Below are 16,786 nucleotides of genomic sequence, written 5' to 3'. Positions count from 1 at the left end.
CTGACGTCATGAAGTTGAAGATGCTCAAAGAGTCTATGCCAAAAAACTTGCTGCTGATAGACAAAGTCAGAAAAGAAAGCGTGCCAAGGAATCAAAAGAACAGCAAGGAAACAGGCTTGAGGCTTATAGAGAAAGAAAGAACAGAAAGCGTGCCGAGGAACTACCAGAGCAACGCGAAAGCAGACTTGCTGCTAAAAGAGAAAGTGAAAAAAGAAGGCGTGCCGAGGAATCACAAGAACAGCAAGAAATTAGGCTTGCTGCTGATAGAGAAAGTAAGAAAAGAAAGCGTGCCGAGGAATCACAAGAACAGCAAGAAATCAGGCTTGCTGCTGATAGAGAAAGTAAGAAAAGAAAGCGTGCCGAGGAATCAGAGCAACCTGAAAGTTATCGCCTGGCATTCAGTTACAGCCCAGTCGATGATTATAGCTTGAGTAGATGTGTTCAAATCGGGACAATGTCTAAAATTTGTCCCTATTGCAAGGCCTTGAAATTCAATGGTGAAACAATGGGAATGTGTTGCGCCTCAGGAAAAGTTAAACTTCCTCTATTGGCTGCACCACCAGAGCCATTGAAGACTTTCCTTACTGGAACTACGTCAGAATCTAAGCGTTTTTTGTCAAAAATCAGAAAATACAACTCATGTTTCCAAATGACGTCGTTTGGAGCCCAAATCGAAAATCCAGATCAATTTATGTCTACTTTCAAAGTAAAAGGGCAAGTTTATCATAGAGCAGGGTCCCTTCTACCATTCTCAGGCGAGAATCATAAATTTTTACAATTGTACTTCATCAGTGATAGAAATTCTGATTTGAATGCACGTTGCAAAATTTCTCCCAACGTTGAAAGGACAATCGTTTCCCAATTGCAACATCTTTTCCACGAAAATAATAATTTAGTGCGTCTGTTCAAAACAGCCATCGATTTGATGCCTACTGATACGCATAAAATTGTTATTTACGCTGACAAAACGCCTCCTGACCAACATGTGCGTAGATACAATGCTCCAACTATCGACGAAGTGGCAATCGTTATGGTCGGTGATCAGTTTTTACCTCAAGATATTATTATTTTTCATAAGCGAAACGCTCAGTTGTTAAGAATTGCTGAAACTCATCGATGCTACGATGCCCTACAGTATCCTATCATTTTTTGGGATGGAGCCGACGGCTATCACTTTAATATTAAATTGATGAATCCAGCCACTAACAAAGAAATGAATAAGAAATGCAGTGCAATGCATTATTATTCCTATAGACTAATGATTCGGCAGGATGAAGAAAATTATATTTTAAAATGCCGTGAATTGTTTCACCAATTCGTCGTTGATAGGTATGCTAAAATTGAATCAGAACGTTTGCTATATATCCGCCTGAATCAGACCAAGCTCCGCTCTGAACAATACATTCATTTGCGAGATGCAGTTATAAATGACGGTAATACCACAAACGTTGGAAGATTAACAATTTTACCTTCGTCATATGCTGGCAGTCCCCGTCATATGCATGAATATGCTCAAGATGCTATTGCGTATGTTCGTCTCTATGGTCGTCCAGATTTATTTATTACATTTACATGTAATCAATCTTGGGACGAGATACTGCAGCTTTTACTTCAAGGACAATCGATGGTTCATAGGCATGACATTACGGCCCGTGTCTTCCGGCAAAAGTTGAAATCACTGATAAACTACATAGTAAAACTTGAAGTGTTTGGGTCAGTGCGATGCTGGATGTACTCAGTGGAATGGCAAAAACGAGGTTTGCCACACGCACATATACTAATCTGGCTACATAAAAAAATTACTTCGAACGAAATTGATGATGTGATTTCCGCTGAAATACCAGATAAAAATGTCGATAAGGGGTTACATGATATTATTGTAAAAAATATGATACATGGACCTTGCGGTGCACTGAACGAAAATTCACCATGCATGGCCAAAGGAAGGTGCACAAAGCAATATCCTCGACTTTTAGCATCAAACACAATTACTGGCAATGATGGTTACCCACAATATAGAAAAAGATCTACTGAAGATGGCGGTAAAACAGCAATAATAAAGAAGCGTAACGGTACCACCATCGAAGTAGATAGCCAGTGGGTTGTTCCATATTCCCCATTATTATCAAAAACATTTAATGCACACATAAACGTTGAATACTGTAACTCCGTAAAGGCAATCAAATACATATGTAAATACGTCAACAAAGGCAGTGACATGGCAGTTTTTGGCTTGCAGCCCGAAATCAAAGATTTCGACGAAATCGTATAATATCAGGCTGGAAGATACATAAGCAGTAATGAAGCTGTTTGGCGAATTCTTTCATTTCCGATACATGAACGTAGTCCAGCTGTTGTTCACTTAGCGGTACATTTACAGAATGGTCAACGTATTTATTTCACGGAAACCAACGTGCAAAAATGAGCCCTGAATCCACCGGATACAACATTAACAGCTTTTTTTTCACTTTGCAAAAATGATTCTTTTGCAAAAAAACTGCTGTATACTGAAGTGCCTTCGTATTACACGTGGAATACTAAAAATAAAGTATTTGAACGTCGAAAACAGGGTAAGTCAGTCGACGGCCAGCCTACCATCTTCAAAGATACCACGATAGGAAGACTCTACACCGTTCACCCCAATCAACATGAAGGCTTCTTTCTACGCCTGCTTTTGGTGAATGTACCCGGTCCGACATCCTTTGAGTATTTGAGAACTGTAAACGGTACTATACATGACACTTACCGTATTGAATGCCAAGCTCTGAATTTATTGGAGAATGACCAACACTGGGATAACTGCATCAATGACGCGTGCGAAACGTCAACCCCAAGTCAAATTCGTGCATTGTTTGGCATCATTTTAACAACTTGCTCTCCATCAGCTCCTACAGAGTTATGGGAAACATATAAGTCAAAAATGTCCGAAGATATACTCCATCGAAAACAGTTAGAGACGTCAGATATGACTTTTGATTTTACATCAGAAATTTATAACTACACTTTAGTTATTATAGAAGATTTGTGCGTACGTATGGCAAACAAACCTCTTCAGGATTTGGGAATGCCTTCACCTAACCGTATCGCTGCTGTTTCGACATGTGTAGAATTGGATCGTGAACAAAGTTACAGTACGAGTGATCTATTGTCGTATGTACAAAATAACATTTCCAAGTTAACGTACGATACGATAATGCATTGTGTCGATAACAACGTTGGAGAAATTTTCTTTTTGGATGCGCCAGGAGGTACTGGTAAAACGTTTGTGATAAAACTGATTCTGGCATCAATTCGATCAAAAAATGATATAGCGTTGGCAGTTGCGTCGTCCGGAATAGCCGCAACATTGCTGCCTGGTGGAAGAACTGCTCATTCCACTTTGAAATTGCCTCTGAATTTGCATTCTACAGAAACTCCCACGTGCAATATTTCCAAATCATATGGGATGGGTAAAGTATTGCAGCAATGCAAACTTATTATTTGGGATGAGTGCACAATGGCACACAAAAAATCGCTCGAGGCTCTGGATCAATGCTTGAAAGATTTGAGAGGGAAGTCGAAACCCTTTGGCAGCACATTAATATTGCTTGCGGGAGATTTCAGGCAAACATTACCTATAATACCTAGATCAACTTCTGCAGACGAAATGAATGCTTGCCTGAAAAATTCTAATTTATGGGCACACGTAAAAATATTAAAATTAACTACAAATATACGTGTCCGATTGCAAAACGATGACTCTGGTCAAACATTTTCAGATCAATTGCTGGTAATTGGAAACGGAAAGCTCCCAGTAGACTCAATTTCAGGACGTATACAACTACCTGCTGATTTCTGTAATTTAGTGACGTCCAAAAATGAATTGATTGAAAAAGTATTTCCGAATATTCTAACAAATTATAAAAATAATAAATGGCTAAGTGAAAGAGCGATTCTCGCACCCAAAAATATAGACGTCCACGAAATCAACAATATTGTTTTGACCAAGATTCGAGACCAGGCAGTCCTTTACAAGTCAGTCGACACAGTTTTGGAACCAAATGAAGCGGTTAATTATCCATCTGAATTTTTAAATTCCATAGATCCTTCAGGGTTTCCACCACACGTGCAACAACTAAAAATAGGCGTACCAATAATGCTTTTAAGAAATATCAACCCACCAAAGCTTTGCAATGGCACGCGACTTGCCGTAAAAAAAAAAACAATGGAAAACCTAATAGAGGCCACAATCTTGACAGGGCCTTTTGAGGGTGAGGCTGTCCTTATTCATCGCATTCCCATGATTCCAACGGATCTGCCTTTTCAATTTAAAAGATTGCAATTCCCAATTCGATTAGCATTTGCAATCAACATTAACAAAGCTCAAGGTCAATCATTAGAAAAATGTGGTATAGATCTTAATACTGATTGTTTTTCCCATGGACAATTGTACGTTGCATGTTCGAGGGTCGGTAAACCTGACAATCTATTTATATACAGCGACAATTGGACAGCGAAGAATGTTGTATATTCGCAAGTTTTACGCAGTTAATTTGTATTGTATCTATCTATCTATCTATCTATATAAAAACGAGTTATGTGTATGCATGTTTGTTTGTTTGTAAAAAGAGCGTTTGCATATGACGTCATTATTAGTACATACGGCTTTGTATATGCACAGACAATGGGAAAGCCAAGAATGTTGTATATTCGCAATTTTTACGTAGTTTGAAACACATATATAAATCTATCTATATTCACAGGTGGGACACAGGGACACAACTACAATGGCGCGTAACTAATATGGCGCGTAACGACTAACGCGCACGGGGGGATTGGGGGGCGCGAAGCACCCCCACCAACTAGGTGTTGGGGTGGCGCGAAGCGCCACCCCAACAGCTACTATATATATATATATATATATATATATATATATATATATATATATATATATATATATATATATATATATATATATATATATATATATATATATATATATATATATATATATATATATATATATATATATATGTTTTTAGCTAAGTAAAACTTGCGAATATACAACATTCTTCGCTGTCCCATTGTCTGTGCATATAAATAAATTGTCAGGTTTACCGACTCTTGAACATGCAACATATAATTGTCCATGGGAAAAACAATCCGTATTCAGATCTATACCTCATGATTCTAATGATTGCCCTTGAGCTTTGTTGATGGTGATTGCTAATCGAACATTCCCTGTGTCGCCGTCGTCATTTATATATCCCCCTGTGCCCCCCGGCGTCCCCGTTGTAGCTGTGTCCCTGTTTTTTTTTCTTTTTAGTTTTTTTTAGTGTCTACATTTTTTTAGTTTTTTAGCTTTTTTTTAGTTTTTAGTTTTTTCTTTTTAGTTTTTTTTTGTAGTTTTTACCTAGCCAAGGTTCGAACCAGCAACCTCTCGGACCTAAAACCTGAAACATAACGCGTTACCAACTCAGCTACTTCGGGCTTGAATACATTCGTTTTGAAATAATTAAGACGTCATATGCGGACAGACAGACAGACAGACATAACACACATACAACTTATTTTTATATATATAGTTATCACCAACAGAATATGTTGTACTGAGCTAATCATGCGTTTTTTGCACCTTACACCTTTCACCACACTGGACAGCACAACTCAGCATTATGTTGATGTCACAGAATTCGGAATGTGGATTCATTTACTCCTGGTACGATGAAGTCAGAGACTTTTTAATTTATAATATATCATCAACAGAATATGTTGTACTGAGCTAATCATACGTTTTTTGCACCTTATACCTTTCACCGCACTAGATAGCACAGCCCAGCATTATTTTGATGTCACAGAATTAAGAATGTGCATTCATTTATTTCTGGTGTGGTGAAATCAGAGACTTTTTAATTTATAATATATCACCGAAATAATATGTTGTACCAAGCTAATTATACATTTTCGGACCTTACACCAGCACTGAGCACTGGAAGAATAGCTTTGTAAGACGTTAAACATCCATATGGTATGAACTACCGAGGGAGGTTATCCCTGAAACCCTGGCTGTTGATTCCTTTTAAAGAGAAATTCAACAGGCACATCTCTAGGGAGAAAATTTACACAAGCGGTTTACATGGTAAACAGACAGAAATACTGTCGGATTACCTACAATAAGATACATCATACATTGAGTTTTTGAAGAACAGCTTTCTAAGACACTCTACCTCCATTTGGAATGGTCTCCCGATGGAAACTATTCTCTGAATCCTTTTGCTGGTTACTTTAAAGGAAGTTCTATTGGCTCAACTCTAGGGAAACCCCTAGGCAAACTATTATTCATCTAATAAGTCTATCAGAGAAAACTACTAATCCAACACTAATGTAAAAATGAAAGCCCTCAACACCCCAAACATTTTTGATATATTGATATTTTTGAATACTTTTACTTTTGAAAGAGCGTTAATTTTTTTTTTTTTTTTTTTTTTTATATAGCATTCGGATTTTTAAAACATGTACGATGGAAAAAAAGCATTGGTAGGTCAAAATTCGTATTGTTTTTATTTGTATGTGTACTGGGGTTGTAAGCCCAAACAAGCTTTGCTTCGGGCCATTTGCTTGTTTTGTTTTGTTTATTTATATTAATAAACCCATCTTTCTCTCTCTTTCTCTATAAAAAAAAACGGTCGGTTATATAGCATGAGAAACTTGCATTTTTTTTTCATCATTCTTCATTAATTTTTTATCCAAGGCTTTTAATCTATCAGCAAGTCTACTCGAAATGTTTCTTTTCGTAGGTGAAATTTTCATTAGAAATGTTTGTATTGCTTATGAGTTTACGGTAATGTTATAAAGTAAATTTATAATGGTTTGCTGAAGCACGATTGATGGTAAATCAGAACTTGCATCAATTTGTGAAAAACAACTTGCACAAAATGCAGAAACATATAAGGAGTGCATAGTTTATTACTTCTAATTAAAGGTTTCATAAGAAAAAGAAACAATATGGTTCCCACATTACAAAGTTTACCTAAAATCGTATGTAAAAAAAATATCGTTTTTATCAGTTTATTTCAGATTCGTGGCTTTTTCAAGAATCAATTATTTTTTTATTCCTAAATTCGCGGTGCCAGGTACAACTAAATGGTTGATTTTCTGCTAGTCTTATCAAATATTCAGTTGTACCTGGTGCCATGAATTTAGGATTAAAAAATACGATTCTATAAAGCTATTAAATAGAAAAACAAGTTTTTTTAGCTGAAAGTAAGGAGCGACATTAAAACTTAAAACGAACAGAAATTACTTCGTATATGAAAGGAGCTGCTTCCGCATCAATGCCTCGCTCTTTACGCTAAAGTTTGACTCTTTCTCTTAACTCTGCTTTTTAAAGCAGTAAAAAACTTTAGCGTAAAGAGCGGGGCGTTGATGAGGAAGCAGCCCCTTTCATATACGAAGTAATTTCTGTTCGTTTTAAGTTTTAATGTCGTTCCTTACTTTCAGCTAAAAAAAACTTTTTTTTATTTAATTTCTGGACGTTTTTGAATTAATGCATGTTTTGATCTTGGCTCTCCGCACATAAATAATTCAAAAAAAATTTGCATATTCATTAATTGTAATTAATCCGAAGATTTTGAGAAAAAAGAAGCGAAGGAGGAGGCCTAGTTGCCCTCCAAGTTTTTATTACTGAAAAAAGCAACTAGAACTTTTAATTTTTTACAAACGTTTTCATTGGTAAAAAATATACGTAACTTACGAATTAACTTACGTAACGAACTTCTATATTCGTATGGTTTTATTGTGTATATGAGGGGGTTCAACCCTCGTCGATACCTCGCTATTTACACTAAAGCTTAGATTGTGTCCCAATTCCTTAAGAATGACCTCTGAATCACAAAGGCTGTAGAATAAATAGTTGAAATTACTAAAAATACTATAGCGGAAAGAGTGAGGGATAACGAGGAGGTAAACCCCTCATATGCTTAATAATTTTTGTTCGTTTTAAGTTTTAATGCTGCTCCTTACTTTCAGTAGAACAAACTTTACATATTTATTTTTTTATTGTTTTTTCAAATAAAGCTAGAAAATCCTGCGCCCCCTTCATTGAAATTCTCTTTTACCATGAGAAGTCTCCATGGAAATATCCTCCCACGTAACCCCACCCCCCTCAACTCTCCCCCTAAACCAAAAAAATCCCCCTGGAAAATTCTGTACACTTCCCAGTAACCATTACTATATGTAAACACAGGTCAAAGTTTTCAACTTGCAACCCCTCCCACGGGGACTGCGGGGGATTAAGTCGTCCCTAAAGACATAGTTATTAGGTTTTTCGACTGTGGTGAATAAAATAGCTATCTCAGAATTTTGATCTGGTGACTTCGGGGAAAAAATGAGCGTGGGAGGGGGCCTAGGTGCCCTCCAATTTTTTTGGTCACTTAAAAAGGGCACTAGAACTTTTAATTTTCGTTAGAATGAGCCCTCTCGCAAGATTCTAGGGCCACTCAGTCGATACGATCACCACTGGGGAAAAAACCAAAACAAAAAAACAAAAAACAAAAAAAAAACAAGAAAACAAATAAACACGCATCCGTGATCTGTCTTCTGGCAAAAAAAGCGAAATTCCACATTTTTGTAGATAATAGCTTAAAACTTCTACAACAAGGTTCTCTGATACGCTGAATCTGATGGTGTGATTTTCGTTAAGATTGTATGACTTTTAGGTGGTGTTTCCCCCTATTTTCTAAACTGAGGCAAATTTTCTCAGGCTCGTAACTTTTGATGGGTATAACTGATCTTGATGAAACTTTTATATTTAAAATCAGTATTAAAATGCGATTCTTTTGATGTGACTATTGGTATCAAAATTTTTAGAGTTTCGGTTACTATTGAGCCGAATCGCTCCTTACAACAGTTCGTTACCACGAACTGTTTGATAAATCTGAAATATACCGATAAAAACGTTAATTTATTGTATATGATTTTCTTGAAACGATTATATCGTTTCTTTTTTTTAAACTTTTAATTAGAAGTAAAAAATTATACAACCTCTTTATCCAAAAAATTTTGAGTTAGCTCTTCTGTATAATAAGGCCATTTGAAGTTTCTCGGTTGGTTGAAATGAGTTTAGTTTAGTCATTGAGCTTTCATTTAATTTATCTATTCATCTTCATAGGTCTCTCATTTTTCAGGCTGATGATTACCTCGAAGATATATCGACACCAGACTACGACTTTGATACGTTTGATTTTGTTGGACGTTCATTCTCGCAAGAAGTAAGCAAACCTTCCTAAATGATTCTTTTTAATCCAGAATGCTTAGCTTTTTGAACCTTAACTATTATAACTCGAAATTTTGCAATACCCAAAACTCAGACAAGCAGCATCTGAAAAACTGTACTTATCAGCGCCAAAACTCCCTCTCACCTACCGAAAAGACCAGCTTTGAAATTTCGAAAGTCCTAAGAAAATTGTAACTCTTTAATTGATAAGTTGTAGTTCGATGTTATAGACATCGCTGCAATTCAAAGTTTCTAAAATCGGGGATTTTAAATTTCCTTTACAACTACGATAATGAATAGAAGCAGTAAGATAAATAATCAGAAATGTCAACAAGAATGACCTGTTCCTTGTTGCTGGGAATAATATTTACAGATAAAAAGTTTTTCATAAAAATACGTTAGGATTACGTTAAGTATTCTTACAGTTAGTAAATCTACAAGGAATGGGGGCACACAAGGGTGACTCCATGAAAAGAAGCGGATTAGAGCCTTTTTCTTCCTTAGGAGGGGGAAAGGTCCATATTCGGAAAATTTGTTGCTTTGGTTATTTCCAGTTTTCCTAGAGAAGTTCTTTGAATCAATGTCTGGGAGAAGGATGATTCCTTGAACTATTCTGGGGGAGGGGATCCACTCGTCTGTATAGAGCTAGCCCTGTAGGTCTACTTGTCCATCCTCTGAGGAAAAGGATTCAATCTTAAACGGGGGATCCCTCTCAACATGTGCAGGTAAGTTTGATAGTTTCTTATGTGGTACATCTATCCAGTTGGTTTTTGATAGTCTTTTATCATCTCCTTTTGAAATTCATTGTGGTGTTCCCTTGGGATTGGTTCTAGGCCTCCTGCCATATGAGTTTGCCATATGAGTTGCCATATGAGTTTTGTCACAGAGCACTGTATTTTAAGTTTAGTTATTGCCTTTTTTAATTAAACCCGATTGAACCTGAACCTGATGTCTAGCTTGCGTCGAAAGAATGCGATTTTATTTGCCTGAGTGTTAACTTCCATCTTTTGCTTATATTGCTGCAATCAACGTTTCAAGCCAAACTTTGGAGGATTTCCTGGTGAAAGCCAATAGAGTTTTTAGGTCATTTCGTGTGTTTACACGTTTGAGTCTCCTGTCAGTTAACGTGAAGGAAACTATTTTTACTGTATATAGTAGAGTTGAGTAGAGTATAGTAGAGTTGAGAAGGGTTAGTAGAGTTATAGTTTGACACTTTTTGGTAAAAAGTGTTTTTTAATTGCAAATGTTTGTCGTAGGTGAACTAGGTAAGTTATTTAGGTTTCTTCCTTGATTGTAGTATATCTTGGGAGCATCAGAGTGACCTAATTGTAGCAAAACTTTCAAAGTGTCTGAGAATTATACGGGGGTTGAAACATATTTCACTGAGTTGGCTTTTCTAACATTATCCCATGTAATAGGATGTCCTTATATTTCTTATGGTCGTGTTTTGTGGTCGAATAATTTTTGTTCAATTTTAGACGAGTGCAAGTTCTACAGAATGAAGTCGTTTAATTCTTGTGAAATTACGTTGAAGGAGTTAATGATAGAGCATTTGGTTTCAAGTGTTTAAGATTTTATAGCATAACAAATTCGTGATTACCAATATACCCTTGTCGCATATTGGTGTTGGAATAATGTTGGCGCTTCAGGATTTAATGTGTTTGGCGCTTCAGGATTTAATGTGTTGGTGTTGGAATAATGTTGGCGCTTCAGGACTCTTTGTGTTAATAGTACCCTTCACTCATATGACATCAGGAATACCGATAATTTCTTTGTCAAAAATCAAGACACCATACTATATGCTATTTAGCTCTAGAAACTTAGAATAATACTCCGACTGGCATTTGGGGGGCTGAGCAGATTGGTTTATTTATATTTTAAAGGAGTTTTCTTTTTTATGATGAAATATAGCTATGTAGATTTTCTTTTTTGTAGCAGTTTTTTCTTTCTTTTTTAATGAAAAAGGCATCATGATGAGTGACCATTTTGATTTGTTTTTAATGATGAATTGATAAAGAGTAAAGGGATTAAAGCTGTCTTTTATCAGGCACTTTATTGCCTTTTGAGGTACTTTGGTTGTTTCAAATTATGTTTATTTTATAGCCGCTCGTACATAAATTAGTCAGTCAGTCAGCCAAAGGTAGTAGCAAAGGAAACAACAAAATGGCCAGAAAGCCAAGTAAACCATAGATGGTGCGCTGTATTCTCAACTTTTTTTTTGCTCACAAGTAATTCGGCCAAACCCTTAAAAGAGTAATAAACATACATACTCTATTGCGAGTTAGGTGTAAATTAGTATAGTGAAATACTAATTAATTAAAATGTGCTGAAACTAATATCATTTATTCACTATTCGTACTTCACTCTAAGCATAATATTCACAACATTTCCCTTTTATATTTTATTTAATTTTGATATAACAAGTCTTTCAGAATATTTTGGGTTCTCTTAGAATATTTTATAATTTCCAACTTAAACTGTCTAGCTCTCTAAGATAAGACTTCTTTTTAGAGTTAACTCTATCATTTAATTGGCATCGTTCCAACATTTTTAATGCTATTCCCAAAGTAATTTGAAGCTTCTCGAACGGTAATGAATTACTTTGAATAGATCAAAGTTAGCGGTTAGATGCAGAACAAAAATTATCGTCCTGTGCTGTTGTTGACCTCTTGCGGCTTGGAGCTGCAGTGAGTTGTTAGTAGTAGTAGTAATAGGATGTTTTTCTATTTTTTGCTGCTAAGTAATGCTATCAAAAGTAGGATTGAAATATTTAGCGTTCTTTCCATATGTTTCATCTTTGTTTTTTAAAATCATCAAAAACTCGTCGATCAATTTGTTTTCAATGAAAGTAACTCTACGAAGGGGGGGGGGGGGGGGGTTTCAAGGGAAATATTATGTTCAATCAATTTTTTCTCAAAAAAAAAAATTGAATGAAAAGGGGTATTTTTTTCTAAATTGTAGATATTTGGTGGAATCGTCCTAATTTTTATGCATCATTGGTTTCAAAAATCCTCAAAAACTCTCTAGCCTGATTTTTTTTTTTTTTTTTTTTAGCTATGATTCCTTTAGCGCCTGAATTGTCAATTTTAAGAAACAAAGACAACGTTGCTAGCTAGAATTCGAAAGATTGATCAGGTTGGCAGCTTCACTTACCTTGGTAGCATTCTTAGTAAAGAAGGTGGGAGCAGTGAAGATGTTAAAAGTAGAATAGCCAAGGCTCATGGTGTTTTTTTCACAATTAAGAATAGGAAGATAAGTCTGTAAACCAAGATTAGAAATTTGGAAGGTACGGTGATGACAGTGGTCAAATATGGCTCTGAAGCAAGGGCGCTCCGAAAAGCGAATGAAGATTTAATAGATGTTTTCTAGAGAAATTGCCAACGAACTGTTCTGGGTACCCGGCAAACTGATCGTATATAACAGTTGGTGTACGTAAAGTGTGGTTCCATTTACTTTCTAGAGCTATAATAAAAGAAAGGTTGAGATGGTTAGGGCACGTTCTGCGGATGAAGGATGACAGATTGCCGAAGATTGTCCTTTTTGGCCAACTGTCTAGGGCTAAACAGAAAGCAGGTCGTCCTCGTCTGGGGTGAGAGGATGTCCTAAAGAAGATTTAAAGGAAATGGGAACTTCATGGGGTGTTGTAAAGAGGGAGGCTTTGAACAGATTGGGATGGAGAAGGAGCGTGCGTAGCTGTGTCGGCCTCTGGCGGCTTAGTGTTGCTGTGAGTTGTTAGTAGCACTAGTAGTAGTAGTAGTACTTCAAAACAGAGTGATCTGAAAGACTATCCTGAAACAAATTATTGATGTACACTAGTCACCGGGGCTTTTCTTCTTCTAGACATACAGGGACTTAAGAAAACATTAATTCTATCACATGATTCTCTCAACACGTATAAGCCATCTTCGTTGACTTAGTGACATTCAATTTGGGCTTATGATTAAATCTACTCCAGTTATTTTTCCTACCTTTTACCCCTCTGTTTTCTTTCCGAAAAAATTATATTTCCAGTAATTAACTTGGAATTGCCTCATCCCCCTTTTCGTACCCGTTGCAGTTCCCCCTTTTTCATGTTTTACATCTTAAGTAGTATCCCCATAGGCACTTTAAACGGCGCTCTACTCCAGCTTTTACACGGAGCCCTGCTTTTAAACGGAGCCCTATTGCATCATTCCATGACAGCCAGCAGGTACATGTTAAATCATTGGGAATGTTTTCTAAGAAGCATCGTTACGTACTAGGGAGGTTTTTTTACGTTTCAGGATGACGTAATCTTGCGCGAATTTATTGGGAGTGACGCAATCTCACATGACATACTAGACTGCAGGGGCCCTTCCCCACTTGTAACTTTTGAGGGCACACACGTGAGTGTTACGTAATGACGGTGCACATGCGGGTGTTACGTAATGGCGGTGCATACGTGGGTGTTACTTTAGAGCTGCGCACACGTAAGATGTCACATAATAGCAGCACAAACGTGGGTGTTACGTAACGACGATGCACGCGGGGAATGTGACGCAATCTTACATTTGGGTGTTACCTAATGAGGGGGGGGGATACACGTGGTTATCACATAATGACAGCACACACATAGGATGTTATGTAAAGACAGTGTCTACGGGGGATCTGACACAATCTTACACATGGGTGTTACGTAAAGATGGGGGCCACACTTGGGAGTTACGTAACAGCAGCGCATACGCAAATGCTTCGTAATGACGATATACAACGCGTTTGATGCGACATAATACTTCTAAGAGATTTCAATTTCTTTTTTTCAAAGCGTTTTTTTCTTCAGGATTTCATTTTCTTTCAGGGCGTTTAGGGAACCTTTACATTCTAATGATTTTTGTCCCCGTTAAGATTCGAAAGGGCCATTTTCATTCAATGGAACTGTGTACTAGACGTTCGGACCATCAATCTATTTCTAATATTATGTTTCAGGAAATAGATTCTACGAGATAGCCTATTGCACACAAGCAGAATCCCCTTTTCGCGCATACTAGAATGATTAATTGTATTACATGTTTCCTATGACTGCAATAACTGAAATGCATGGTTGGAAAATCGTTTACTGAAATTTGCTTACATTTGAAGTACACCTGCTTGTTGAGTAATGCTTTAGAGAGTGTTACCAGATAATATTGCTATCAGAGATGAAACAAAAGCGAGAACACCATTATGGCTAGAACATGCTGCACCTTCATGCATGGCCAAAAGTTTTGCTTTTTCCTCTTTGCTTCTTAAGAAAAAATCCCGAGTTTCATTGTGCCAAGGCCATGTATGTTCACACCTTGTGGCTAGCCCACCCTAGAAAGCAACTCATGTGGGGGGGGGATTGCTATTAGAGATAAATTTAAGCAACATTAATCAGTTTTTATGAGAGGTCCTAATGAAAATCCCTCGTTTCTTTTAGCTAGGTGCTAGATTTCAGTCCCCCCACCGTCGGTAAAATTCATTTAACAGTTACACCTTCACTTTAAGGGGTAGAATATTTTAGTCCAAGCAATTCACATCACCATGACAATATATGGCTACCCCATGCCCCCTAGTGATGTGTATTACCATTTCAAAGACATTTTTACCAGAAATGTTCGTGATAAAAATATGATTTAAATCCAATGAACCGTGTTTTTTCGGAAGCCATCCCTCCGTAATACACCATGTCAATTCACATCTCCATATCACAGTATGACTGCCCCCGGGCACCCCTCATCATTCCTAAGATATTTTCCAAAAAGTTTCATTGTAAAAATAGGAGTTAAATCTATTGATTTTATTTTTTCACAAGCCAGTCCTCAATGATACCACCATGTCAATTCCTGCCACTGTGTCACATTACGATTGACCATCCGGCACACTCTGACAGCCACCTCATCATTTTTAAGACATTTCCCAGGAATTTTCTGGTCAAAAATCATACATTAAACCCAGTGGTTCATGTTTCCACAAGAAAACAATCCGTGATGCACCAAGTCAATTCTTTTCACTGTGCAACACTATTACTACCGCCTCTAGTGCCCTTTCATCATTCCTCGTCATTTCTAACATCAACACCCCCTCATCATTCCAAAGACATTTTTCAGATATTTCCTTGTTAAAAACATGATTTAAATCCATTGGTTCATGTTTTTAAGACAGACCTCCATGATACACCATCTCAGTTGACGCCAATGTGCCACACTATGACTAGCCTTTCTGGCACCTTCTAGCACACCTCATCATTGCTAAGATATTTTCCAGGTATTTTCTTGTAAAAGATCACGCATTAAATACAATAGTTCATGTTTAAGCATTCCACCTCTAAGCATGATGCCCCCATGACAATCCACGCCACTGTGGCAAGCTACAAATGGCACAAGACACTATCTGGTGCACATTATCACAAACAGGACATTTTTCGAGTATTTTCGTGCTAAAATATTCGTTTACAGAAGAATCAATCGTTTAAACTTAATAAAAAAAAGTCTCCATTAGCGTTTCTTCTGATGACTCCTAGCATTTGAGGCCAGCGTGGCACAATTTACCACTCCCGATGACACTTTTCTGGTGCATATTATCACATATAAGGGTGTTTCTACATTTTTCCCCTCATAAATAAATTTATAAACTTAAAAAATGACCATTGTTTTTATTTGAAGAGCGGAAACTTTAGGACCATTAAATGGCTTTAAATGACCATTAAACCCATTTAATGCCATTACGCAAATTACGAAACTTGCCATTACGCAAAACCCACGTGTGCCCCCCGTCGTTACGTAGCACCCTCGTGTAAGATTGCATTATATCCACCGTTTGTACCGCCATTACTTAATATCCCACGTGTGCAGTGTCATTATGAGACACCCACTTGTGCCCCGCGTCATTACGTAATACCCTAGTGTCAGATTGCCTCATATTCCCCATTCGCATCGTCATTACGTAACACCCACCCGTGCGCTGTCATTACGTGACAGCTCATGTGTTCTCCGCTATTATGTAACATCCACGTATGCATCGCCATAAAGTAACACTCCTGTTTGCCCCGTCATTAATTAACACTCACTTGTGTGCCTTTCTCAGTTACAAGCGGGGATTTCCCACGCGGTCCCCGGAAGTCTAGCAGGTCATGCGGCATTGCTTCACTCCAAATAAAGCCATTAAATCACGCAAGATTAAGCCATCCTCAACGCAGAAAAACCCTCCCTAGTCGTAACAGACACCTCTTAGAAAACATTCCCTATGATGCAACATACACTTTCTGGTTGTCATGGGATGACAGAATAGGGTTCCATTTGAAAGTGGGGCTCCATTTAAAAGTAGGGATAGTACTCGGTTTTGAGTGCCTATGGGGATACTACTATTGTATACAGTTTTTATCTCTCTCACTCCCTTGTTCTTCTTATCTCTTTGACTTCAAACTGAAATTATATTTTATGCTGCTTCCCACTTGTTTTTTCCTTACTAGGCTGAGTGACCTTGAAAATCTATATGTTTGAATAGGTCCATTGATAAGACTTGTCACCTTGAGAACATCTCTTCTTATATTTCCAG

The 16,786-nt window shown here is 37.2% G+C and overlaps 1 protein-coding gene across 3 annotated transcripts in view; it reads left to right on the top strand.

Moving 5' to 3' along the window:
* The window catches only part of LOC136027479 (microphthalmia-associated transcription factor-like), a 225,660-nt gene that overhangs the window by 181,771 nt on the left and 27,103 nt on the right, over window positions 1–16,786 (top strand). For all 3 annotated transcript variants that reach the window (XM_065704786.1, XM_065704788.1, XM_065704789.1), the window contains exon 5: window positions 9,165–9,248. In XM_065704786.1, the coding sequence (XP_065560858.1) occupies window positions 9,165–9,248 (84 nt within the window). The remainder of the gene's footprint in view (window positions 1–9,164; window positions 9,249–16,786) is intronic.

This window comes from Artemia franciscana, chromosome 5, assembly GCF_032884065.1.
Source record: "Artemia franciscana chromosome 5, ASM3288406v1, whole genome shotgun sequence".
NCBI classification, from domain to species: domain Eukaryota; kingdom Metazoa; phylum Arthropoda; class Branchiopoda; order Anostraca; family Artemiidae; genus Artemia; species Artemia franciscana.
This window is presented reverse-complemented; position numbering and strand designations above follow the sequence as displayed.